The 25,046-nt window shown below is 50.9% G+C and overlaps 1 protein-coding gene across 1 annotated transcript; it reads left to right on the top strand.

The window, feature by feature from the left end:
- The first annotated feature begins 354 nt into the window (after window positions 1-354).
- Window positions 355-19,893, top strand: PRRT1 (proline rich transmembrane protein 1). The gene is made up of 4 exons (XM_088446569.1): window positions 355-535; window positions 1,305-1,624; window positions 2,131-2,307; window positions 18,170-19,893. The coding sequence occupies exons 1-4, from the start codon at window positions 517-519 to the stop codon at window positions 18,344-18,346; spliced, it is 693 nt and encodes a 230-aa protein (XP_088302695.1). The 5' UTR covers window positions 355-516; the 3' UTR covers window positions 18,347-19,893.
- Window positions 19,894-25,046: the final 5,153 nt, after the last annotated feature.

Genomic DNA, 25,046 nt, shown 5'->3' with positions numbered 1-25,046 from the left:
CAGGGGGGAAGCACCGTTTGCTCAGCAAATAAAGAATTGTGCTACTGTATGTACATATTAGGGATTTTTGCAGACAATTTTAATTTTCATTAAAAATGTTGACACAATATTTGAAGCTAACCCATTGTTTAGACAAATGAATCAATGTGACCTTTGGGAGGAGAAGGAAAGAGGGATGATCACAGCTAAAGAGGAATGAAAGGACAGAAGGAGGGGAGAGTGAAGTGGAAACAGAGGATGTCAGGAGGAGGAGAAGAGGGAACAGTGGGAACTCAGAATTAGAGGAAAGAGGAGGGAATCACAGGAGGAGAGGAGAGGGGGTGAGAGAATCAGGAGGAGGAGGAGAGAGGGGAGGGCGAGAGACACAGGCTGCTGCAGAAAGAATTGGTGCAGGATCAGAAAAGAAGAACTGAGGGGGGGAGACAGTGATAGGGGGCGAGGAGAGACCCCCAATCCTGCCAGATCCATCTGAGGACCCCCCCAAAAAAATCAACACAGTTCCCTCTCCGCAGAGACATGTCCAGCGAGAAAACAGGTGAGAGAGGGAGAGAGATACAGATGAGGTCATGGTATAAGGAAAATTACTGATGGGAATGGGGGGTGTGTGTGTATGTGTGTGGGGAAGGGGGTTGTATATTGGCAGGGATTCTCCATAAATGTGTTCTGTCTGCATTGTAATGCCACTGTCTATGCAGCTGTCATCTGTATGTGTCTCTCATGTCATGTCTCTGCCCATGTCTGTCTGTCTGATGTCCATCTTCATCCTTACAACATGGTTACCGGTCACTGCTAGCAGGCGAAGGACCGGGGATGAGAGGAATATGGGGGTTCTGTGCAGGAATGAAGGGCTGAGGCACAGGATGTGAATGTGGAGGTAATGGACTGGTGCTAGGCCATTTACACTGCACGGTGCTATGATAAATTGCATACACTTATATTATGTGTATATAAATGTGCAATCACAGCGTATAAATATATATATATACTGTGTCTGTGCATCCTGTGCATTATGTATTGTGCTGCTCTACAGATTAACATGGAAATTTTAGGGTCATGATGAGATAATTATGCATTATGAATTATTATAGGTATATTATATTCAATACATACAGTGTATACGTGTCTGTGTGTGTGTGTGTGTGTGTGTGTGCGTGTCTCTATATATAGAGCTGTGTGGTTGCCCCTGTCACTTCTGATATGTTCAGACCTGTTATTGCCCCAGGGGGTAGAATAGAGCTCTGTGTGTGACAGTGTCCTCTCTCCGTCCCTCACCCCCTCCTGCTCTACCTCCTTCCTCTCCACAGGCCCTCCAGATTCGGGATCCCACAGTTCCCCCCCACCTTACAACCAACAAGGGGGGGAGGGTCCCTGCAATGGAGTTATTCCAGGTTATAATGACCCTCCGCCACAGCCGGCCACTGCCACCCTAACCCGTCAGGATGCCCTGGGATACTCACAGGAGACCCCATTTTCGGGACCGCCGCCTGCCCCACAAGGATATGTGGTGCAGACACACACGAATACGGGGACTATGCCTGTTGGAGGTTACGTGCCGCAAGCAACAGGGTATCCGATGCACCTGCAGCCGTGTACTGCCTACGTCCCCGTCTACCCCATGGGAACGGTGAGTAAAAAAAAGTGTTTGGAGATGATAAAAGGGACCATTGACAGAGAAGTAGAGAAAAAAAAGGATTTGTGGGATTAAGGAAGCAAAATTTAGATTGTCTCTAAGCAAAAATCCACACTCATCCAATATGACATGATCCCCTACTGTGTGTAGCTGTGCAAAAGCCATTATCCTCTGTTATCAGTAATGTGAAGCACTGAAAGTCTCCCCGTATTGTCCTTAATTAGGCTTATTGACAGGAAGTCTGGTGTGCATGTATAAAACGCTTCCCTTATAATTACAGCCTAATCTAAAATACCTTACTGGAATGGTATACATGCCTTACCAGTTACCTTGACAAATACTTATCTTCTATTATATAAATTGCATTTTAGATGTGCAGGTCCTCCAGTGGGGATAATAAGAATGAACAGGGGTAGATGGGATTTATGGGACACGATTGCAGGACAGGACCGCTTACATTGTACTGTCATTAACTGTACTCATGTTGTCCCATTCATCAGCAATACCAAGCCGGAGCTATTCCACCCCAGCCGGGGATCCCACCTCCTCAGATTCCCCCAGGACTGGCCCTGCTAGAGCCACGACGCCCTCCCCATGACTACATGCCGATTGCTGTGCTTACCACAATCTGCTGTTTCTGGCCCACCGGAGTCATTGCCATCATAAAAGCTGTGCAGGTGAGTGCAGTACCTTGTGTCCAGGGAGAGGCTCCATTCATTGTATCTACGTAACTATACCACGAAACGTTTGTAAGGATAACCCGGATTATCATGCAGAATTGGGGACAACCTTTGTGTGTCACTGGGGCATCCTGTGTGGATGACCCGGAGCCTTAGCAATGCTGACTGTGTGTCACTGGGGCATCCTGTGTGGATGACCCGGAGCCTTAGCAATGCTGACTGTGTGTCACTGGGGCATCCTGTGTGGATGACCCGAAGCCTTAGCAATGCTGACTGTGTGTCACTGGGGCATCCTGTGTGGATGACCCGGAGCCTTAGCAATGCTGACTGTGTGTCACTGGGGCATCCTGTGTGGATGACCCGGAGCCTTAGCAATGCTGACTGTGTGTCACTGGGGCATCCTGTGTGGATGACCCGGAGCCTTAGCAATGCTGACTGTGTGTCACTGGGGCATCCTGTGTGGATGACCCGGAGCCTTAGCAATGCTGACTGTGGGCCCCTAGCACTCTCCTATTTGGGAGGACAGGCCCCTTGCACTCTCCTATATGGGAGGACAGGCCCCTAGCACTTTCCTATCTGGGAGGATCAGCCCCTAGCACTCTCCTATCTGGGAGGACAGGCCCCTAGAACTCTACTTTCTAGGAGGACCGACCCTTAGCACTCTTGTATCTGGGAGTACAGGCCCCTAGCACTCTCCTATCTGGGAGGACCGACCCCTAGCACTCTTGTATCTGGGAGAACAGGCCCCTAGCACTCTCCTATCTGGGAGGACCGACCCCTAGCACTCTCCTTTCTAGGAGGACCGACCCCTAGCACTCTCCTTTCTGGGAGGACAGGCCCCTAGCACTCTCCTTTCTAGGAGGACCGGCCCCTAGCAATAACCACTGAAAGCTGCTTTTCCATTCTGCTCTTAAGACATGTAACTATTACAACAATGGGAATTCTTGTTCAATTTTCAGTGCCTCACAGGCGCATGTTCCCACTCTCCTTTCTAGGAGGACCGACCACTAGCACTCTCTTATCTGGGAGGACAGGCCCCTAGCACTCTCCTATCTGGGAGGACAGGCCCCTAGCACTCTCCTATCTCAGAGGGCAGGCCCCTAGCACTCTCCTATCTGGGAGGGCAGCCCCCTTGCACTCTACTATCTAGGAATTCCGGGACCCTAGCACTCTATCTGGGAGGTCCAGCTCTAGCACTCTCCTTTCTAGGAGGACTGACCCCTAGCACTCTCATATTTGGGAGGACCGACCCCTAGCACCTAGCAATCTCCTATCTGGGAGGACCGGCCCCTAGCACTCTCCTTTCTAGGAGGACCGACCCCTAGCACTCTTGTATCTGGGAGGACAGGCCCCTAGCACTCTCCTTTCTAGGAGGACCGACCACTAGCACTCTCCTATCTGGGAGGACTGACCCCTAGCACTCTCCTATCTGGGAGGACAGGCCCTTAGCACTCTCATATTTGGGAGGACCGGACCCTAGCACTCTCCTATCTGGGAGGACTGGTCCCTAGCACTCTCCTATCTGGGAGGACCGGCCCCTAGCACTCTCCTTTCTAGGAGGACCGACCCCTAGCACTCTCCTATCTGGGAGGACAGGCCCCTAGCACTCTCCTATCTGGGAGGACCGGCCCCTAGCACTCTCCTTTCTAGGAGGACCGACCCTTAGCACTCTCTTATCTGGGAGAACAGGAGCCTAGCACTCTATTATCTAGGAAGGCCGGGCCCCTAGCACTCTCCTATCTGAGAGGACAGGCCCCTAGCACTCTCCTATCTAGGAGGACCGACCACTAGCACGCTCTTATCTGGGAGGACAAGCCCCTAGCACTCTCCTTTCTAGGAGAACCGACCCCTAGAACTCTCCTTTCTGGGAGGACCGACCCCTAGCACTCTCCTATCTGGGAGGACAGGCCCCTAGCACTCTCCTATCTGGGAGGACCGGCCCCTAGCACTCTCCTTTCTAGGAGGACCGACCCCTAGCACTCTCTTATCTGGGAGAACAGGAGCCTAGCACTCTATTATCTAGGAAGGCTGGGCCCCTAGCACTCTCCTATCTGAGAGGACAGGCCCCTAGCACTCTCCTATCTGAGAGGACAGGCCCCTAGCACTCTCCTATCTTGGAGGACTGACCCCTAGCACTCTCCTTTCTAGGAGGACCGACCCCTAGCACTCTCTTATCTTGGAGGACAGGCCCCTAGCACTCTCCTATCTGGGAGGACAGGCCCCTAGCACTCTTCTATCTGGGAGGACTGTCCCCTAGCACTCTACTATCTAGTAAGGCCGGGCCCCTAGCATGCTCCTATCTGGGAGGACAGGCCTCTAGCACTCTCTTATATGGGAGGAAAGGCCCCTAGTACTCTCCTATCTGGGAAGACAGGCTCCTAGCACTCTCCTATCTGGGAGGAAAGGACCCTATAACTCTCCTGTCTGGGAGGAAAGGACCCTAGAACTCTCCTATCTGGGAGGACCGGCCCCTAGCACTGTCTTATCTGGGAGGACCGGCCGCAAGCTCTCTACTATCTAGTAAGGCTGGACCCCTAGCATGCTCCTATCTGGGAGGACAGGCCTCTAGCACTCTCCTATCTGGGAGGACCGACCCCTAGCACTCTCCTATCTGGAAGGACCGACCCCTAGCACTCTCCTTTCTAGGAGGACCGACCCCTAGCACTCTCTTATCTGGGAGGACAGGACCCTAGCACTCTATTATCTAGGAAGGCCGGGCCCCTAGCACTCTCCTATCTGGGAGTACCGACCCCTAGCACTCTCATTTCTAGGAGGACTGACCCCTAGCACTCTCCCATCTGGGAGGACAGGCCCCTAGCACTCTCCTATCTGGGAGGACCGACCCCTAGCACTCTCCTTTCTAGGAGGACCGACCACTAGCACTCTCCTATCTGGGAGGACTGACCCCTAGCACTCTCCTATCTGGGAGGACAGGCCCCTAGCACTCTCATATTTGGGAGGACCGGCCCCTAGCACTCTCCTATCTGGGAGGACCGGCCCATAGCACTCTCCTTTCTAGGAGGACCGACCACTAGCACACTCCTATCGGGGAGGACTGACCCCTAGCACTCTCCTATCTGGGAGGACAGGCCCCTAGCACTCTCATATTTGGGAGGACCGGCCCCTAGCACTCTCCTATCTGGGAGGACCGGCCCCTAGCACTCTCCTTTCTAGGAGGACCGATCCCTAGCACTCTCCTATCTGGGAGGACAGGCCCCTAGCACTCTCCTATCTGGGAGGACCGACCCCTAGAACTCTCCTTTCTGGGAGGACTGACCACTAGCACTCTCTTATCTGGGAGGACAGGCCCCTAGCACTCTCCTATCTGGGAGGACAGGCCCCTAGCACTCTCCTATCTGGGAGGACAGGCCCCTAGCACTCTCCTATCTGTGAGGGCAGGCCCCTAGCACTCTCCTACCTGTGAGGGCAGCCCCCTTGCACTCTACTATCTAGGAAGTCCGGGCCCCTAGCACTCTATCTGGGAGGACCGGCTCTAGCACTCTCCTTTTTAGGAGGCCAGGCCCCTAGCACTCTCTTATCTGGGAGGACCGGCCCCTAGCACTCTCCTATCTGGGAGGACCGGCCCCTAGCACTCTCCTATCTGGGAGGACCGGCCCCTAGCACTCTCCTATCTGGGAGGACTGACCCCTAGCACTCTCCTATCTGGGAGGACAGGCCCCTAGCACTCTCATATTTGGGAGGACCGGCCCAGAGCACTCTCCTATCTGGGAGGACCGGCCCCTAGCACTCTCCTTTCTAGGAGGACCGACCCCTAGCACTTTCCTATCTGGGAGGACAGGCCCCTAGCACTCTCCTATCTGGGAAGACCGACCCCTAGCACTCTCCTATCTGGGAGGACAGGCCCCTAGCACTCTCCTATCTCAGAGGGCAGGCCCCTAGCACTCTCCTATCTGGGAGGGCAGCCCCCTTGCACTCTACTATCTAGGAAGTCCGGGCCCCTAGCACTCTATCTGGGAGGACCGGCTCTAGCACTCTCCTTTTTAGGAGGCCAGGCCCCTAGCACTCTCTTATCTGGGAGGACTGTCCCCTGGCACTCTCTTATCTGGGAGGAAAGTCCCCTAGCACTCCCCTATCTGGGAGGACCGGCCCCTAGCACTCTCCTTTCTAGGAGGACCGACCCCTAGCACTCTCTTATCTGGGAGAACAGGAGCCTAGCACTCTATTATCTAGGAAGGCTGGGCCCCTAGCACTCTCCTATCTGAGAGGACAGGCCCCTAGCACTCTCCTATCTGAGAGGACAGGCCCCTAGCACTCTCCTATCTTGGAGGACTGACCCCTAGCACTCTCCTTTCTAGGAGGACCGACCCCTAGCACTCTCTTATCTTGGAGGACAGGCCCCTAGCACTCTCCTATCTGGGAGGACAGGCCCCTAGCACTCTTCTATCTGGGAGGACTGTCCCCTAGCACTCTACTATCTAGTAAGGCCGGGCCCCTAGCATGCTCCTATCTGGGAGGACAGGCCTCTAGCACTCTCTTATATGGGAGGAAAGGCCCCTAGTACTCTCCTATCTGGGAAGACAGGCTCCTAGCACTCTCCTATCTGGGAGGAAAGGACCCTATAACTCTCCTGTCTGGGAGGAAAGGACCCTAGAACTCTCCTATCTGGGAGGACCGGCCCCTAGCACTGTCTTATCTGGGAGGACCGGCCGCAAGCTCTCTACTATCTAGTAAGGCTGGACCCCTAGCATGCTCCTATCTGGGAGGACAGGCCTCTAGCACTCTCCTATCTGGGAGGACCGACCCCTAGCACTCTCCTATCTGGAAGGACCGACCCCTAGCACTCTCCTTTCTAGGAGGACCGACCCCTAGCACTCTCTTATCTGGGAGGACAGGACCCTAGCACTCTATTATCTAGGAAGGCCGGGCCCCTAGCACTCTCCTATCTGGGAGTACCGACCCCTAGCACTCTCATTTCTAGGAGGACTGACCCCTAGCACTCTCCCATCTGGGAGGACAGGCCCCTAGCACTCTCCTATCTGGGAGGACCGACCCCTAGCACTCTCCTTTCTAGGAGGACCGACCACTAGCACTCTCCTATCTGGGAGGACTGACCCCTAGCACTCTCCTATCTGGGAGGACAGGCCCCTAGCACTCTCATATTTGGGAGGACCGGCCCCTAGCACTCTCCTATCTGGGAGGACCGGCCCATAGCACTCTCCTTTCTAGGAGGACCGACCACTAGCACACTCCTATCGGGGAGGACTGACCCCTAGCACTCTCCTATCTGGGAGGACAGGCCCCTAGCACTCTCATATTTGGGAGGACCGGCCCCTAGCACTCTCCTATCTGGGAGGACCGGCCCCTAGCACTCTCCTTTCTAGGAGGACCGATCCCTAGCACTCTCCTATCTGGGAGGACAGGCCCCTAGCACTCTCCTATCTGGGAGGACCGACCCCTAGAACTCTCCTTTCTGGGAGGACTGACCACTAGCACTCTCTTATCTGGGAGGACAGGCCCCTAGCACTCTCCTATCTGGGAGGACAGGCCCCTAGCACTCTCCTATCTGGGAGGACAGGCCCCTAGCACTCTCCTATCTGTGAGGGCAGGCCCCTAGCACTCTCCTACCTGTGAGGGCAGCCCCCTTGCACTCTACTATCTAGGAAGTCCGGGCCCCTAGCACTCTATCTGGGAGGACCGGCTCTAGCACTCTCCTTTTTAGGAGGCCAGGCCCCTAGCACTCTCTTATCTGGGAGGACCGGCCCCTAGCACTCTCCTATCTGGGAGGACCGGCCCCTAGCACTCTCCTATCTGGGAGGACCGGCCCCTAGCACTCTCCTATCTGGGAGGACTGACCCCTAGCACTCTCCTATCTGGGAGGACAGGCCCCTAGCACTCTCATATTTGGGAGGACCGGCCCAGAGCACTCTCCTATCTGGGAGGACCGGCCCCTAGCACTCTCCTTTCTAGGAGGACCGACCCCTAGCACTTTCCTATCTGGGAGGACAGGCCCCTAGCACTCTCCTATCTGGGAAGACCGACCCCTAGCACTCTCCTATCTGGGAGGACAGGCCCCTAGCACTCTCCTATCTCAGAGGGCAGGCCCCTAGCACTCTCCTATCTGGGAGGGCAGCCCCCTTGCACTCTACTATCTAGGAAGTCCGGGCCCCTAGCACTCTATCTGGGAGGACCGGCTCTAGCACTCTCCTTTTTAGGAGGCCAGGCCCCTAGCACTCTCTTATCTGGGAGGACTGTCCCCTGGCACTCTCTTATCTGGGAGGAAAGTCCCCTAGCACTCCCCTATCTGGGAGGACCGGCCCCTAGCACTCTATTATCTGGGAGGACAGGCTCCTAGCACTCTCCTATCTGGAAGGACCGGCTCCTAGCACTTTTCTATCTGGGAGGACAGGCCCCTAGCACTCTCCTATCTCAGAGGGCAGGCCCCTAGCACTCTCCTATCTGGGAGGGCAGCCCCCTTGCACTCTACTATCTAGGAAGTCCGGGCCCCTAGCACTCTATCTGGGAGGACCGGCTCTAGCACTCTCCTTTTTAGGAGGCCAGGCCCCTAGCACTCTCTTATCTGGGAGGACCGGCCCCTAGCACTCTCCTATCTGGGAGGACCGGCCCCTAGCACTCTCCTATCTGGGAGGACAGGCCCCTAGCACTCTCTTATCTGGGAGGAAAGGCCCCTAGTACTCTCCTATTTGGGAAGAAAGGCCCCTAGTACTCTCCTATCTGGGAAGAAAGGCCCCTAGTACTCTCCTATCTGGGAAGAAAGGCCCCTAGTATTCTCCTATCTGGGAGGAAAGGGCGCTAGAACTCTCCTATATGGGAGGACCGACCCCTAGCACTCTACTATCTAGTAAGGCCGGGCCCCTAGCATGCTCCTATCTGGGAGGACAGGCCTCTAGCACTCTCCTATCTGGGAGGGCCGACCCCTAGCACTCTCCTTTCTAGGAGGACCGACCCCTAGCACTCTCTTATCTGGGAGAACAGGAGCCTAGCACTCTATTATCTAGGAAGGCCGGGCCCCTAGCACTCTCCTATCTGGGAGTACCGACCCCTAGCACTCTCATTTCTAGGAGGACTGACCCCTAGCACTCTCCCATCTGGGAGGACAGGCCCCTAGCACTCTCCTATCTGGGAGGACCGACCCCTAGCACTCTCCTTTCTAGGAGGACCGACCACTAGCACTCTCCTTTCTAGGAGGACCGACCACTAGCACTCTCCTATCTGGGAGGACTGACCCCTAGCACTCTCCTATCTGGGAGGACAGGCCCCTAGCACTCTCATATTTGGGAGGACCGGCCCCTAGCACTCTCCTATCTGGGAGGACCGGCCCCTAGCACTCTCCTATCTGGGAGGACAGGCCCCTAGCACTCTCCTATCTGGGAGGACAGGCCCCTAGCACTCTCCTATCTGGGAGGACAGGCCCCTAGCACTCTCCTATCTGGGAGGACAGGCCCCTAGCACTCTCCTATCTCAGAGGGCAGGCCCCTAGCACTCTCCTATCTGGGAGGGCAGCCCCCTTGCACTCTACTATCTAGGAAGTCCGGGCCCCTAGCACTGTATCTGGGAGGACCGGCTCTAGCACTCCTTTTTAGGAGGCCAGGCCCCTAGCACTCTCTTATCTGGGAGGACCGGCCCCTAGCACTCTCCTATCTAGGAGGCCAGGCCCCTAGCACTCTCTTATCTGGGAGGACTGTCCCCTGGCACTCTCTTATCTGGGAGGAAAGTCCCCTAGCACTCCCCTATCTGGGAGGACCGGCCCCTAGCACTCTATTATCTGGGAGGACCGGCCCCTAGCACTCTCCTATCTGGGAGGACCGGCCCCTTGCACTCTCCTTTCTGGGAGGACCGACCACTAGCACTCTCCTATCTGGGAGGACTGACCCCTAGCACTCTCCTATCTGGGAGGACAGGCCCCTAGCACTCTCATATTTGGGAGGACCGGCCCCTAGCACTCTCCTATCTGGGAGGACCGGCCCCTAGCACTCTCCTATCTGGGAGGACCGTCCCCTAGCAGTCTTCTATCTGGGAGGACCGGCCCCTAGCACTCTCATTTCTAGGAGGACTGACCCCTAGCACTCTCCTTTCTAGGAGGACCGACCCCTAGCACTCTCCTATCTGGGAGGACAGGCCCCTAGCACTCTCCTATCTGGGAGGACCGACCCCTAGCACTCTCCTATCTCAGAGGGCAGGCCCCTAGCACTCTCCAATCTGGGAAGGCAGCCCCCTTGCACTCTACTATCTAGGAAGTCCGGGCCCCTAGCACTCTATCTGGGAGGACCGGCTCTAGCACTCCTTTTTAGGAGGCCAGGCCCCTAGCACTCTCTTATCTGGGAGGACCGGCCCCTAGCACTCTCCTATCTGGGAGGACCGGCCCCTAGCACTCTCCTTTCTAGGAGGACCGACCCCTAGCACTCTCCTATCTGGGAGGACAGGCCCCTAGCACTCTCCAATCTGGGAGGACTGACCCCTAGCACTCTCCTTTCTAGGAGGACTGACCACTAGCACTCTCTTATCTGGGAGGACAGGCCCCTAGCACTGTTCTATCTGGGAGGACAGGCCCCTAGCACTCTCCTATCTGGGAGGACAGGCCCCTAGCACTCTCCTATCTCAGAGGGCAGGCCCCTAGCACTCTCCTATCTGGGAGGGCAGCCCCCTTGCACTCTACTATCTAGGAAGTCCGGGCCCCTAGCACTCTATCTGGGAGGACCGGCTCTAGCACTCTCCTTTTTAGGAGGCCAGGCCCCTAGCACTCTCTTATCTGGGAGGACTGTCCCCTGGCACTCTCTTATCTGGGAGGAAAGTCCCCTAGCACTCCCCTATCTGGGAGGACCGGCCCCTAGCACTCTCCTATCTGGGAGGACAGGCCTCTAGCACTCTCCTATCTGGGAGTACCGACCCCTAGCACTCTCATTTTTAGGAGGACCTACCCCTAGCACTCTCTTATCTGGGAGGACAGGCCCCTAGCACTCTCCTATCTCAGGGGTCAGGCCCCTAGCACTCTCATATCTGGCAGACCGGCACCTAGCACTTTCTTGTGTATCATTGGGTGCTTCTTTCTGGAAGAACAGGCACAATATTCTATGTCATTGTCACATCCTATGTAGATAGAGAGACACCTAACACAGTGATCTTTGTTGTAGTATGATGTGCGTGTCTTGTTTTACTCAAACGTACAACCGCTTAAGGGGCAGATGTATGAAGCTGTGGAAAGTGATAAAGTGCAGAGTGATAAATGACCAACCAATCCGCTCCCACCTGTCATTTTTCAAACACAGCCTGTAACATGACAGTTGTGAGCTGATTGGTTGGTCGTTTATCACTCTGCACTTTATCACTTTCCAGAGCTTCATACATCTGCCCCTAAGTCTTATATCGGCACTGCCCATTCATTCTGGGTGCACAGCAATATAAAATTACTCCCTACTGTGCCAATCTATATCTCCCCCTCATTAGTACAGCTTGTTATAAGTACTGTTATTTAATTTCTCATTTCTCAAGCATAGAGCAGTAACAGCAGCGGTAAGTAATAGAGTAATAGGATAAAGAGCTATATTACAGTCATTTTTCATGCTTACACAGCTTTTCAGTGTATGTGTGAGACAGTTGCATATAAAATGTATCTTCAAAATCCAAGATAAGACCTTATGCCCATATTTAGCGAGGCAAACTGTCTGTGCTCGGAAATAGTTCAGGTCTCCCGTACACTTGGATGGAGTGCTTCCAAGCTCGCTCCGTCATCTCCAATTTTGTTTCTTTAAATATATGAGTGCAACAAGCCGCCCCATTGCTTTGTGCTCTTGCTCAAAACATTCCTGCTTAATGTGTCCAATAATCTACCCTGACCCACCAATTGTCCAGACGAACACTTTTGCTGCCGCAAATTTAGGCGGATTTGGTAAAAGTTGTACATTATCCCATGTACGTCAATTTCAGATTAGAGATAAGTTTAGGGCTTGTGTGGTATCCTATTGCAGTGTGGGTGCAGGTACAGTCTACTAGCACTTTTGTGTTCCTTCGTCGCTGCAGGAGTAACAGGCCTCTATTGCGCTCATAGCTGAAGTTGTGTTACTCCAGCTCTGCGCCTTTGTCAGTCAAGGGGCCTGATACAGAGACGGACGCAAGGGCGATAATGCACGCAATCGGGCGATTGTTTGCTATCGCGCATGCGTATAAACCACACTGCACGTGTGCCGAGATCGCGCTGCGATTATGGACGCACATAGGAATCCATCGCAGAGTGAGTGACAGGCTGTCAGCATTTGGGGGTGGTGACGGGGGGGTGGTCTGAGAAACGCAGGCGTTTCTGACCGTCTAAGTGCTGTTACATGGACGTGCTTAAATTAGCCACTGCGAGTGCATACGCAGCTCCTAAGACTGCGGCAGGTCTATGGTATGATGGCCGCCGATGTGCGTCGATGTTACCAATATATACGCAGGTATGCGTCGTCGCATGCAGGTAAGAAGGCAGCAGTGGGCGCCTTTATGCTCGGGTGATCTTTGCTGGCATTAGCATATTTTTGCTGCTACGTTGCGCACAAAATCGCAGCTGTGATCGCATTAGCGTCTGTCTCAGAATCGGGCCCAAGGTAATTTCTGAAAGTGCAAACATACAAAATGTGCCCCAGCCAATGGGCAGAGTAGGTGGAGAAGGGGCAATACCTTTCTAAGCACAGGTTGGGCACACAGCAGTATTGCAATTGAAGAATCAGATTAGATTTAATAGATAAGGGGGAAGGAGATGGCGCATTTGCTGGAGAGACCCCTGTTATTTATGGCGCATTTGCTGGAGAGACCCCTGTTATTTATGGCACATTTGCTGGAGAGACCCGTTATGGATGGCGCATTTGCTGGAGAGACCCCTGTTATAGATGGCGCATTTGCTGGAGAGACCCCTGTTATGGATGGCGCATTTGCTGGAGAGACCCGTTATGGCTGGCGCATTTGCTGGAGAGACCCCTGTCATGGATGCCGCATTTGCTGGACAGACCCCTCTTATGGATGGCGCATTTGCTGGAGAGACCCCTCTTATGGATGGCGCATTTGCTGGAGAGAACCCTGTTATGTCTCCCGGGAAAATGGACTTGACATTTTTTTTTTAAATCTTACAAGTGTCACTACTGTAGGGAAGGGTTGACGGGGCAAATAAAGTTCATTACAGTATTATTATGGGGCCTATTTATCAAATAATGCTTGTAGGTATTAAGGACCTCATTCAGAGTCGGTCGTACGGGAAAAGGGGCCGGATATGCAAATGATTCCCTCGCAAGTTGCGTCCCTAAGTTTGGATCGGTAGCTGGCCGACCAAGGGGAGGAAGCGGCCGGAATTCAAAAAAATACGCCCCCTTCTCGTACGCATTGCACGTCATCTCCGGGCATATAAGGATTAATCGAGACCATCGGGAAACATCGGAACTGGTCGTAGAGCTTAAGGTTGACCATACCCTCTCTTAAGCTCTACGATCATGCCAGTGTAAAAACCTCCCATGTCACATGTGCCATGACCGTACTTTGTTAATTATGCACTCCCATAAACCGTATGCACTCCCATAAAACGCCGTTCGCATAATGAGGCACGCCTGCGTCCGGATCTCCACTCCCCCGTTTTCAAGCACCTTCCCCTGTTACCACCCACAAACGCCTCCATCTGTCACTCAAACTACCGACCTGGCTGTGTTCAAGGAGAGAGAAATTTCTGATCATAGCTGCTACTTTACGCATGCGCAGTATAGCGAACATCGGTGGCGTACGACCATGCGGCCGCTTCGACCGACTCTGAATGAGGTCCTAAGTATCACCCCAGTGTATCATGGAGGGACCACAGCAGATGTCTCCAAATGTGCTGCAGCCCATCCATTTCCGACAGCATGGGGGCTGCGAAGCTGCCAGATCGGCCTCGCCAGCTAACTCCACCATTAGCCTGTTGTAGCCTATAGGCTACACTGCTGAATCTTTCGGGAGAGAAATCTGTAGGATCCCTCCCTTCTGCTGCCCGCTCGCACATGCACCAACCAACATTGGTGCGCGCGCAGCTGGCAGAAATGAAAAGTAAAGTGATCACGTATGCAATCACTTTACTTTTACCGGTCTCCGGTACGGGATACTTACGGAGCCCTTATCCCTGCGACTCAGTAATAAAACATTTATACAAATAAGGATTCCTTACTGCTACAAATTGCGGCGATAAGGAATCCTTGTTATCGGGGTCTGGCCGCATCTATTAATAAATATGCCCGTACATATATATATAATAGTTGCTTTTAGTCTAACAAAACAGCATTTGGCTCAGGAAAGGTTATTTCCCTGGTATTTCAAAAATAAATAGAACCGGTTCATGAATTGATCATAGTAAATCCCTGCTAGACAAGATAAGCAATCAGCAGAATTAACTCCAGGGACTTTGGCGTTAATCATTGTTTCAAAGTAGGAGGAAAAATATTGTAAAGGTCTAAAAATGTCCCCATCTATTTGGTTACGGCTAGGCAGAATTATTTGGCTTACTCTGCGTGTTATCTGTGATGTGTGTGTGTGTTTATAGATGTCTATATCCATTATTATAAAATTGGTCCTTGAACTAATCTATGACCTAATTGCGGCCGTGGCACGTCAAACCTAACATGCAGCGCGAACGCCCCAGCTCCCACTGCGTGTGCCGTGCACGTTAGGTAAGATGCACCTGTGCCGCACAGACTAGGGATGGCTATCGACCATCAATAGTTAACAATCATTGATGGTTATCTTTCGATGGTTTTGCCATAGACGACAGGGAGCCAATGGTTCTCCGCCATCGATGGACGAGTGGAAGCCGATGGTTATTTTTTTTTCTTGATGGGACAGAGCTTAGCCCCCTCAGTGGCAGCTAAGTCCCGTCCTCATTTTTGATTGGTCCCACCGTGCTCTCAGCAGTGGTAGCCATCGAGGAGTGCAAGCCATCAATGGTTAGATTGATGGATTTTGGGCCAGCGATGGTAATTACCGATGGACACACCACCGATGACCATCCCTAGCACAGACAGGAGAGAAGAGACCGGGAACAGGGGTGCTAAGAACAACGGGTCAGGAGGGGACAGAGATGGGAGTGGGTGGGGCAGGATAGGGCGGGAACAGGGAGCTGCTGAGGGGTCAGGGAGGTCACATGCAAGCAAATCTTTGCACACTGCACATGTGTGGCTAAGCACACATCTATGTGAGCTTACGATTGGTTACGACTCGAGCATCTCAGCCATTTCCCTGCAGCCACTAAATAGGAGTTTCTGGATGGCAACTGGGAAGCAACAATGCGACACGCACAAGGGAACCGTTTTGTGGGCGTGTCTGCAGTTTTTTGCGTACTGGCTATTCCGAATTGTGTGTGTGCATTGCGGATGCCAGATCCAGTCACATATCTTGCACCTAACATGGGGTAGGTGTAAGTGCTGATGATAATAATGACTGAAGAGTAGGGCGGCGTATTCGCCTAGATGCGTAAGACTCTGAGCGCGCGTGTAGTCACCTTAGCATTCCATTTGCAGCGGGCGTCTGGGGATTCATTTACTTTTTGTGTAACTTAGAATCAGGCCCTGCATAACTGAACTGATTGTATCCACTATTGCAATAAACTGAGCTGACTTTTATACTGGGGTAGATGTACAAAGCCCTGGGGGTAAATGTAATAGTCTGCGGACAGCAGGCATCGGCGAGTCCCATGCGAGACTGCCCAATGTTTTAAAGCAGCAGTCATTTAAAAGGCAAAAACAACCTGGTTTTGCCTTTTTAAATGTCTGCTATCTTAAAACATCGGGCAGACTTGCACGGGACTAGCCGATACCTGCTGCCAGCAGGGTATTACATTAACCCCTTGGAGAGAGATACAGGGCCTCATTCAGAGGCGGTGGTTAGATGCAAGTAGTCGCTGTGAATCAGGGCGGCCGCTTGCATCCTGAACGGCCGCCTCCTTGTCGATCGTTAAGCTGTGGGTTAACACCCACAGCTCTAACGACCGACATGGGTGATGGTCGTGATGGTCAAGACCATCGCGACTATCGGGGCTTACGACCTGACCCTAGGGTAGGGTCTGGGCACTCGTAAGCCCCAGGGAGCTTCCTGCTCTGTTTGAGCAGGAAGTTCCCCACTGACATCAGCAATGATGTCAGTGGGGCCGCCCCCAAACGGCAAGCGTTCCGACTGGAACGCCTCCGTTTGGCCGAGCTCAGCGCTCACGACCGACTCTGAATGAGCTCCACAGTGCCAACCAATCAGCTCTTAACTGTCATGTTACAGGCTGTTTGAAAAATGACAGGAGCTGATTGGCTGGTACTTTATCTCTCTCCACTTAGTACATCTCCCCATCAGTCTGAATATATTGAAGATTAATTTATAGAATTTCTTTAACGCTGTGTTTCCATGTGCACTTCCAGCTATGTAATAAAAAGCTTAGCCCACACCAAAGTGTCACATTTATTAAACACAGTCCCAGTGTCAATCTTCTCTCATAATGAAGTGAATTAAGATAAATGAGGGACTGAAACAAATAGATAAATAAAGGGGCTGGACCTAAAGTGGAAGAAGGTTGGATAGCGATGTAACACTTATTCAGAGCCACACGCAATGGCGATGTTTGGTGTAGTTGAGCTATTATTTGTCACATGAAAAGTGGGCGTCTCTTTACACACTCTGCTGCGCGGATGTACCCAAGGGAAGGAGTTTGTAGGCCATTTTAAAAAACTGGCAGATGGGCGACCACTAATACGCTGCGTTCACTTTTACGTGTGACGCAGAATCAGGCGCTAAGAGCACTTTACAGGGCATCGGCCAACCCACAGATGTAACCATGGAGTGACTTATTGCGGTCGATTCCGGAGAGCAGGAAGGGTGCAAAAATAGGAGCAGTTTGCGCATTTAAAAAAAGCTTGGTGTCCCCGCACTACTGTCATTTTCAAACACAGCCTATGAGATGACAGTTGGGAGCCGATAGGCTGGCACCTTATCACTTTTCACTCTGTCTCCTAACACTGCTTAGTAAATAGACCCCTCAGGGGCCAAGTTATCACAGCAACCAGCCAACCAATCAAACCCTTGCCTTCATTGTCCAGCTTGGACTAGACAGATAAAAGCTGATTGGTTCAATGCAAATGTTGCTCCTACTGTAGATGCAGTGTTCATAAATTGCCAGAGACTGAACATTTGCACTCTTCTGTCTCTGTACTTCTACAGGTGGAGGCTCATACCAGACCCTGAGTTCCCTCTAGCTCTCTCTCTGTAGACATAAGAGGTATAGGGGTCTATTTATCAAGCACTGAAATGTGTGGAGAAGTGGACCAGTGGAGAAGTTGCCCATAGCAACCAATCAGCTTTGAAGTAGCATTTATCAAGTACAGTTTATAAAATAATAGGCAGGAGCTGATTGGTAGCTATGGGCAACTTCTCTACTGGTCCACTTCTCCACTCTTTTCACTGCTTGATAAATAGACCCCATATTTACTAAAGTGAGAGATTTTAGAAGTGGAGATGTTGCCCATAGCAACCAATCAGATTCTAGCTATTATCTTCTAGAAGGTGCTAGATAAATGATAAGTAGAATCTCATTGGTTGATATGGACAATGACTCCATTTCTAAAAGCCCGCATTTTAGTAAATATATCCCTCACAGTCTTATGTACTTGTTGTGGGGGGAGAGACATAGGCATTTGATTATTTGTGATAATGATAAAGAGACACTGGAAGGTGCAAGATGGAGGTGGAGGTACAGGTATTGACCAATCGCCTAGTAATTCGAGGTGGCGGCACAGTCCTGCGGCGTGCCTCTGTCTGTGAATAGAGGTCCTGATCAGACGTACGCTTGTTCGTGAGCAGAGGGACAGACGTGTAGATGTTGTGACAGAGATACAGCTGCTCTCCCTCTTTGTTCCTGCAGGTTAGGACGGCCCTGGCCCGTGGGGACCTGATGTCTGCAGAAATAGCCTCGCGCGAGGCTCGGAACTTCTCCTTCATCAGCCTGGCAGTGGGCATTGCCGCCATGGTCCTGTGCACCATCCTGACAGTGGTCATTATTATCGCAGCTCAGCATCATGACAATGACTGGGGTAACTGAGTTATTCCTCCGGGACTTGGGGGCAACTGGAGGACAGGCCAAGCCACCAAGATCTCTCCCAGCACTTTCTTAACTCTCCTCTCTTCAGTCCATTTTTTTGGATTCTTTTTTTTTTTTAATCCTTTTTTCTTTATTTTTTACATATTTTTGAATGTCTTCCTTTTCATTTTCTCCTGGTCTCTCCATGTACCCGACCCGTATGTATAATTTCTACATTCTTGTGTCTTAGTTTCCATCTTCTAGCTGACATGTTTCCCTCAGTTGACCATGTTCCTCCTTTTCATATTGCCTCTCTCTGTCATCTTCCATTTTTCTTACCTACCACGGTGATCTCTATTCTCCTCTCCTCTTACCCGTCCGCTCTGCTCCTCATTCTACCTTTCCCTTGTTATACGTAATACAGGTGCCATCTAGGGGTGTTACGGGGTGTAAGAGTTTCATTGGGGTATTTTACAGCTATGTTTCAAGGGTGCAGGAGACCAGTGGGCTGAGAAATCTAGACTCTCGGAGAGACGCGATGGAGAGACGCGATGAATACAGGAAAATAAGTGGCCTAGGAGACAGTTTGTCCTACAGACAGACGGCGTGGACGCCGTGCAAACGTCCTAAGACGTGTGGAGTGAGTGGAGAAGATTTTTGGAGTGAATGCGTGAGGTGAGGAGGGCAGCTCTTAGATAACGGCGAGATAGGCATGTCTATGGAGAAGCCATTCGGTGGAAAGTAGGTGGTGACCCTCATATGCAGGCATATTCCGCTTGTGCCATGACATGAACCATTAGTGGTGCCGTGCTGCATGCGCCGTGCCTACATCTGGTCAGACAGATGGACGAGACAGGCGCAAAAGCTGTCCCTCTCCCTCTTTAGCTGAGACATTTTCATGTCGACTTGATCAATTGGCTTTTCTCATAACCCTAATATGGAGATATTTTTAGAGCGTTTTTTATCAGCGCTTGATACATTTAGGTCAAAGAAGATGCGGGAGATGGTGAGACAGCCGTCGTGCGTGAGAGACGGGCACATTTGCCACCAGTGTGATATCATAAAAGGCTAGATCAGCTTATAATTACATCCTACAGAACTCATACCTGGGCAACAAGAACAAGGGGGGTGAGCTCCGCCACCTCGTATCACGCAATGTTTTTAGGGGCGCAGGGTCTATACAATCGAGTTTGCAATATTACACTTAATTTCACCATTAGTACGTGAGGGAGGCCTAATTAGAGTCCTCCCCAGCTCGCTTTGAACAACAAATCCCAGCATGCCCTGCAGCTTGAGTGTCACATGAAATGGTGCGTGTCGCCTGCAGCGGAAAACCAGCAAGAGGAGATAGGAGCATGGAGGCGAGAGAGTTGAAGTTTGAGTGTGTGATAAAGAGACAGCTGCTATATTTAAGAACAGTATTATAGGGTGGGGGTGGTTTATTTCTGTGATTAAAAATATATTCATGGTTCTGATTAATATTCTTTAATATTATTAATAACTTATTTATTGATTGATTTTGAGGGATGCATTGTGGGTATTTATTCATTAGCATTTGGAATGGTTAATTAGATGCATTATCTATAATAAAATCCAAAATCTATTTCCGTGGCCTCTGTCAAATCTTTGCTGCAAAATGTCTACTAAAAGAGAGGTTGAAAATGATTTTTTGGGCATGGGGCAAGTTTCAACCAAATATTTGTTAAAGGGGCCTGAGGTTATAAACTGTCTCACCACTAATATTTGAAGTAAGATGGTCCTCTGGGGACATTTTGAAAACTTCATTAGCAAACCATCGATGGTTGATGGCCAATCCTTGCCAAAGCCTCCCTCTAAGAAAGCTCACTCGCTTTACTCTCATATGGGGTCTTTGCAGCACTTGGGGGCATGGCTAACTCAAGGGGCATGAACTTAAATGCACACTGTCCTAGCACTCCCATGTTCACCGGACTAATGAGTTGTTTTTTTAAGCAATAGCTCTGGCCCCCTTTTTAAACCCAGCAATCCCGATACACCATCTTCTTGCCCCGAGGCTGGTAGCTCCAAAACAATGGCATCAATAATGCATCCAAGAGGAATTACACTATTTACTCATTTCCGAAACAAAACTTGAATGTGAAAAATTGAGAAAATAATTATATATAAATGTTATACACAGATTTTAATTGGACACAAACATGGATGAAAGTGTGGGCCTGATTCAGACCCGGTTGCAAGTGCTGTGCGCGCGCAACCGGGTCGATGGTAGGCCAGTGCGCATGCGCACGACGGAGCCGGCTCCTTCGTGCGCATGCGCGAGACCCGTGATAGCGACGGGCACTCTGTCGCTCCGGGTCTCGTACCAAAGGGGGCGTGCTGTCGGTGTTGAGTGACAGGAACGCCTACCGTCTAGAGCCAGCCCCACTGACATCACAAGTGATGTAAGTGGGAGAGCTTTCGGCAATGTTAGAGCCAAAAGCTCTCTGGGGCTTGCGGCAATGAGACCCTACCACAAGGGTCTCGTCGCAAGCCCGATGGTCGCGATGGTCAAGACCATCATCATGGCCGCTCGCTATAGCTGTGGGTGGTCACCCACAGCTATGCGAGCGGCCAGGAGGCTGTTCTGAAAAAAAAAATGCCCGGCCCTGATTCAGAGCGAGCGCTCTGTCAGAGCGTCCGGCTCTGAATCAGACCCTGAGTTTGGTTCCCAGGGCTCACAAAATGTGTTTGGTGATACATGCAAGCTTTTAAAGCAAATGTTAGCAACCGGTGTCCCAGTAACTGCAGGTCTTACTACAAGACACAGCTTGCATGCTGGGACTTGTAGCTTTACAATAGCTGGAAAGCCGTCTCTGGTTATCAACGGCGTTGACTGAACGTCATTCAGTGCAGGAGTCCGACCTCCTATCTCTGAACATGCCAAACCTGACAAGCGTCGTCAGGTTGACGGGCATGTTCAGTAGATAGTCGGGGTCGGCAAGGACCCAGCGTGCACGCGCATCGCTGGTCCTTGCCGGCTATCCATTACACGACTTTGTGAACAATGCGACCAAAACCTCCTGGTTTTGGTCGGATTGTTCACAAAGTCGTGTAATGGATAGGTCCCTTTGTCGTTCAGTGGAATTATAAGCTGTACTTTGTGGAAACTGGCTCTAGCTACTGAATGTCCCCTCACCAGGCTTGTCTAGCAGGCTCTAACAAAATGGCGGCTGTATCGTGGACACGGGGCCCCAGCTGTGCCAACGTTCTTTTACTTATCATAACTAAAGTGAATTAGGAAAACGTTTGACAGCACCTCATGTGGTGTGGAGTTGCTGCCCGCCGCTCCACTCCCACACATGCATTTTGTAGCACAATGAAATCAGTACAGAGCTCAGGCAGTGTGAGGGGAAGTCTCTCATTCATACAGACATATTGATTAATGCTCCATCTGCTGAACAGCCAGGGAGGGTAGAACAGGCTGAATGTAAGTGGGGCTATGACACATCTCCATACTGTGTGTAGCAAAAGGCTAAATTATATTATAAATCCTTCTGTTCCTATTTTCTTCCAAATTTATAGCTGCGTAGTAGCTTTGATTTATGCTCATTTGTGTCTCCCTGGGGCTCACTTAGTACAATGGTACAAAGTGTACAGTGCTGTAACACATAATAGTATCCAATGAAGTGTTTTTTTATATATTGCCGATCAGATGATGAAAGCAAGCCTGTGATTGGCTGCTCAGGGTTATACACAGCACCATTTTGTTAAGTGAGCACCATTGTCTCCTGGTCCTGTGTTCATGCTTCCGAACTTGGGGAAATGGATGTTTAACACAAATCTTTGATGTCCCTCATTGGCCACTGTAAATGTTGGGTGGTATTTGGTATGCAAGTAGGATTATTTACTAAAGTGTCTGCACAATCCAGAATTTTACAGCCTCTGTTTTGCAGTGTTTTTTTTTTTTTTTTTTATGTATTTGCACTATATAGATTATTACAGTTTATGTCCATGCTGACCTGTTTGCAGAACAGTAATACCATTACAATAATGAAATAATGCAACAATTAGTAGACCTGCAGGGGGTTCCTATAGAGCTATAGTCTACGTGGTTCTACTAGGTGGGTTCCAGCAATGGCTTGCCCAATCATTGTAAATATGACAATGCTCAGATTGAGGGGTCTCTTTACTAAGCAGTGTTAGGAGACAAAGTGAAAAGTGATAAGGTGCCAGCCAATCAGCTCCCAACTGTCATCTCACAGGCTGTGTTTGAAAAATGGCAGTTGGGAGCTGATTGGCTGGCACCTCATCACTTTCTTATCACTTTTCACTCTGTCTCCTAACACTGCTTAGTAAATAGACCCCATAATCTCCCCATAGCTCTTATGCCTAGAGAACTTTGGGAGTGCAGCATGCGTGAGGCTAGTTCCCAGTTATTTAATAAACTGTAAATTGGTTCCGCCCAGAAAATATTAAACCACAGCTCCAGACGGTTAACTCTCCTGCCAGGTTTAGCTTGCCAACTCTGGAACAAGAAGTGCTTCAGCATTGTTGGGTATAGGGTTTTCCAAAGCCCATCGATGGGGACCCATCAACGGTTTGCCCCAATAGATGTACATCCCAGCTGTGGGAAATGGCAGGCGGTGGGCCAATTAGGGCAGGGGGCATTGGCTTAGCTGAGTGCCAGAGCTCATTTCCAAGCCCCCTCTGAACATTGTTGCCTCTCAGCCATCGAATGTCAATCTTCGATGGTAAAACCTTAGACCATCAGGTGCAAAGCATTGATGGTTGTTAACCAGGCCATCCCTGAGGAGTGCAGGCAAAGGAGTTGTAGACACAACCCACAAGTTGGCTCATAGTAATAACATTAAACCATTTTTCTCATATACATGATACATCACACTATCGGCATGATCAAGCAGTGAATAGCGTGGAGAAGTGGACCAGTGGAGACGTTGCCCATAGCAACCAATCAGCATCTACCTATCATTTTATAGAATGTACTTGATAAATGCTACTTCAATGCTGATTGGTTGCTATGAGCAACTTCTCCACTGGTTCACTTCTCCACTCTTATTACTGCTAGATGGATCAACCCCAATATTCGGGACAATTAAGCAAAGATTTTTGAACTTACGACATGTATACAATTGTGACAAATGGGATGCGGTCACCATCCCGACCGCTGTGATTCCGGCGTTGAGAATGCCGACGTCGATATACCGACACTTGTCAGAATACCGGTGCCGGCATCCAGAAGGTAAGTAGTGGGGTTAGAGGGAGGGTTAGGCACTAGGGGGAGGGTTAGGCCTAAGGGGGTAGGCACCGAGGAGGTAGGGAGAGGGGGAGGATTAGGATACCGACCAACAGGTGTCGGTAACCAGGCTTGCCGACTTTCTGGCTGCCCCTTCCGGGAGGGAGAAGCCAGATCAGCATGACAGGGGCCGTGGCCAGCACAAGGAGGCGGGGCCGGCCAGACTTTAAATATTTGTGGGCGGGGCCGTGCGATCTCATCATTTTGGCACCGCCCCTGCTACACAATGCCGATAGTACAGGAATTGTGAAGCAGAGAGCGGGGCCAAAATGACGCGATTCAGCGTGAATCGCGTCACCGGCACCCCGCTGCGGGGCTTTCAAAGGTAATTGCGGGGGGGATAGGAGGGGTGGGCGGCAGGCGGGAGGATTGCCTACCTTTCTGGGAGGTCGGGAGCGGCACCCGATTTTCGGGAGGCTTCCGACCAAATCGGGAGGGTAGGTAAGTATGTTGATAACCTAACCCTGTCAGGATCCCGGCGTCAGGATTGCCGCCGGGATCCCGTACCCAGCCCATGACAAAAGCTGCTCTTTTTAATCCATTGCATATGAATAAATGTAGTCTTGGAACTTTTTCCCTTTTATCATGGTTTGGCCACATGCTGCTACTGTAGAAGAGGCCACTGTTTAAGCAACCCTGATTATAAGTACCCTGAGTAATAAAGAGAACTTTGCCACCTAAAAACTAACACTGAGGGGTAAATTTACTAAAGTGAGAGTTTTTAGAAGTGGAGATGTTGCCCATAGCAACCAGATTCTAGCTATTATCTCCTAGAAGAGGCTAGATAAATGTTAAGAATCTGATTGGTTGCTATAGGCAACAGCTCCACTTCTAAAAACTCTCACTTTAGTAAATATACCCCTTAGAGTAAAAAAATGAGAGGGAGGCGATCCGGTCTAATTATTCTCTCTACAGAGTGAGGAAATTATTATTAAAGTGTATGATTGTTATTATTACCGGCTTGTTCATCTCTGTTTAATTCTCTGGGTGCAATTAAATTTCGGGCGCTGCCAGCGTTCTAGGTTCACACATGTGCCGCACTTACGGTAGCCCTGAGATTGCATATTTTAATACACACCCCTATGGGGTTGCAAACCAACATACTATTTTGGTACAAAGTGGTGGCTAGTTGGTGTGCCATTGCTGGCGCTTCAACACCCTTGCAATGGCACGTCGGCGGCATCGCCCACAATTGAATTGACACCTTTGTGCTTAGTAAACACTGTAACATACCTAACATTCATAGGGCTGGCATTCAGCTGGAGACGGAATTGGCTCGGTGCTCATCATTCAGCTCACTGACTGCATTACGTGACAATTCTAGTAATAACACCTACAGAGGAGCTCCCGAGTGAGGGTATGTCCTCTGCAGCTCACAGCCATTCTGATGTCGCTTCTCCTTCACAAGTGCAGGCGTTCATCACTCTGCTTCAGGCTGAACTCGTCTTC

The sequence above is a fragment of the Taudactylus pleione genome, unplaced genomic scaffold (assembly GCF_031769625.1).
Source record: "Taudactylus pleione unplaced genomic scaffold, aTauple2 ptg000400l, whole genome shotgun sequence".
NCBI classification, from domain to species: domain Eukaryota; kingdom Metazoa; phylum Chordata; class Amphibia; order Anura; family Myobatrachidae; genus Taudactylus; species Taudactylus pleione.
The sequence above is the reverse complement of the archived record's forward strand: the minus strand, read 5'-3'. Positions and strand labels throughout refer to the sequence as shown.

Excerpts from the sequence above, each read along its gene's own strand:
- PRRT1 (XM_088446569.1), top strand. Across the intron at positions 1,625-2,130 it reads CCGTCTACCCCATGGGAACG|CAATACCAAGCCGGAGCTAT; the intron begins GTGAGTAAAAAA and ends CCCATTCATCAG. Across the intron at positions 2,308-18,169 it reads CCATCATAAAAGCTGTGCAG|GTTAGGACGGCCCTGGCCCG; the intron begins GTGAGTGCAGTA and ends TTGTTCCTGCAG.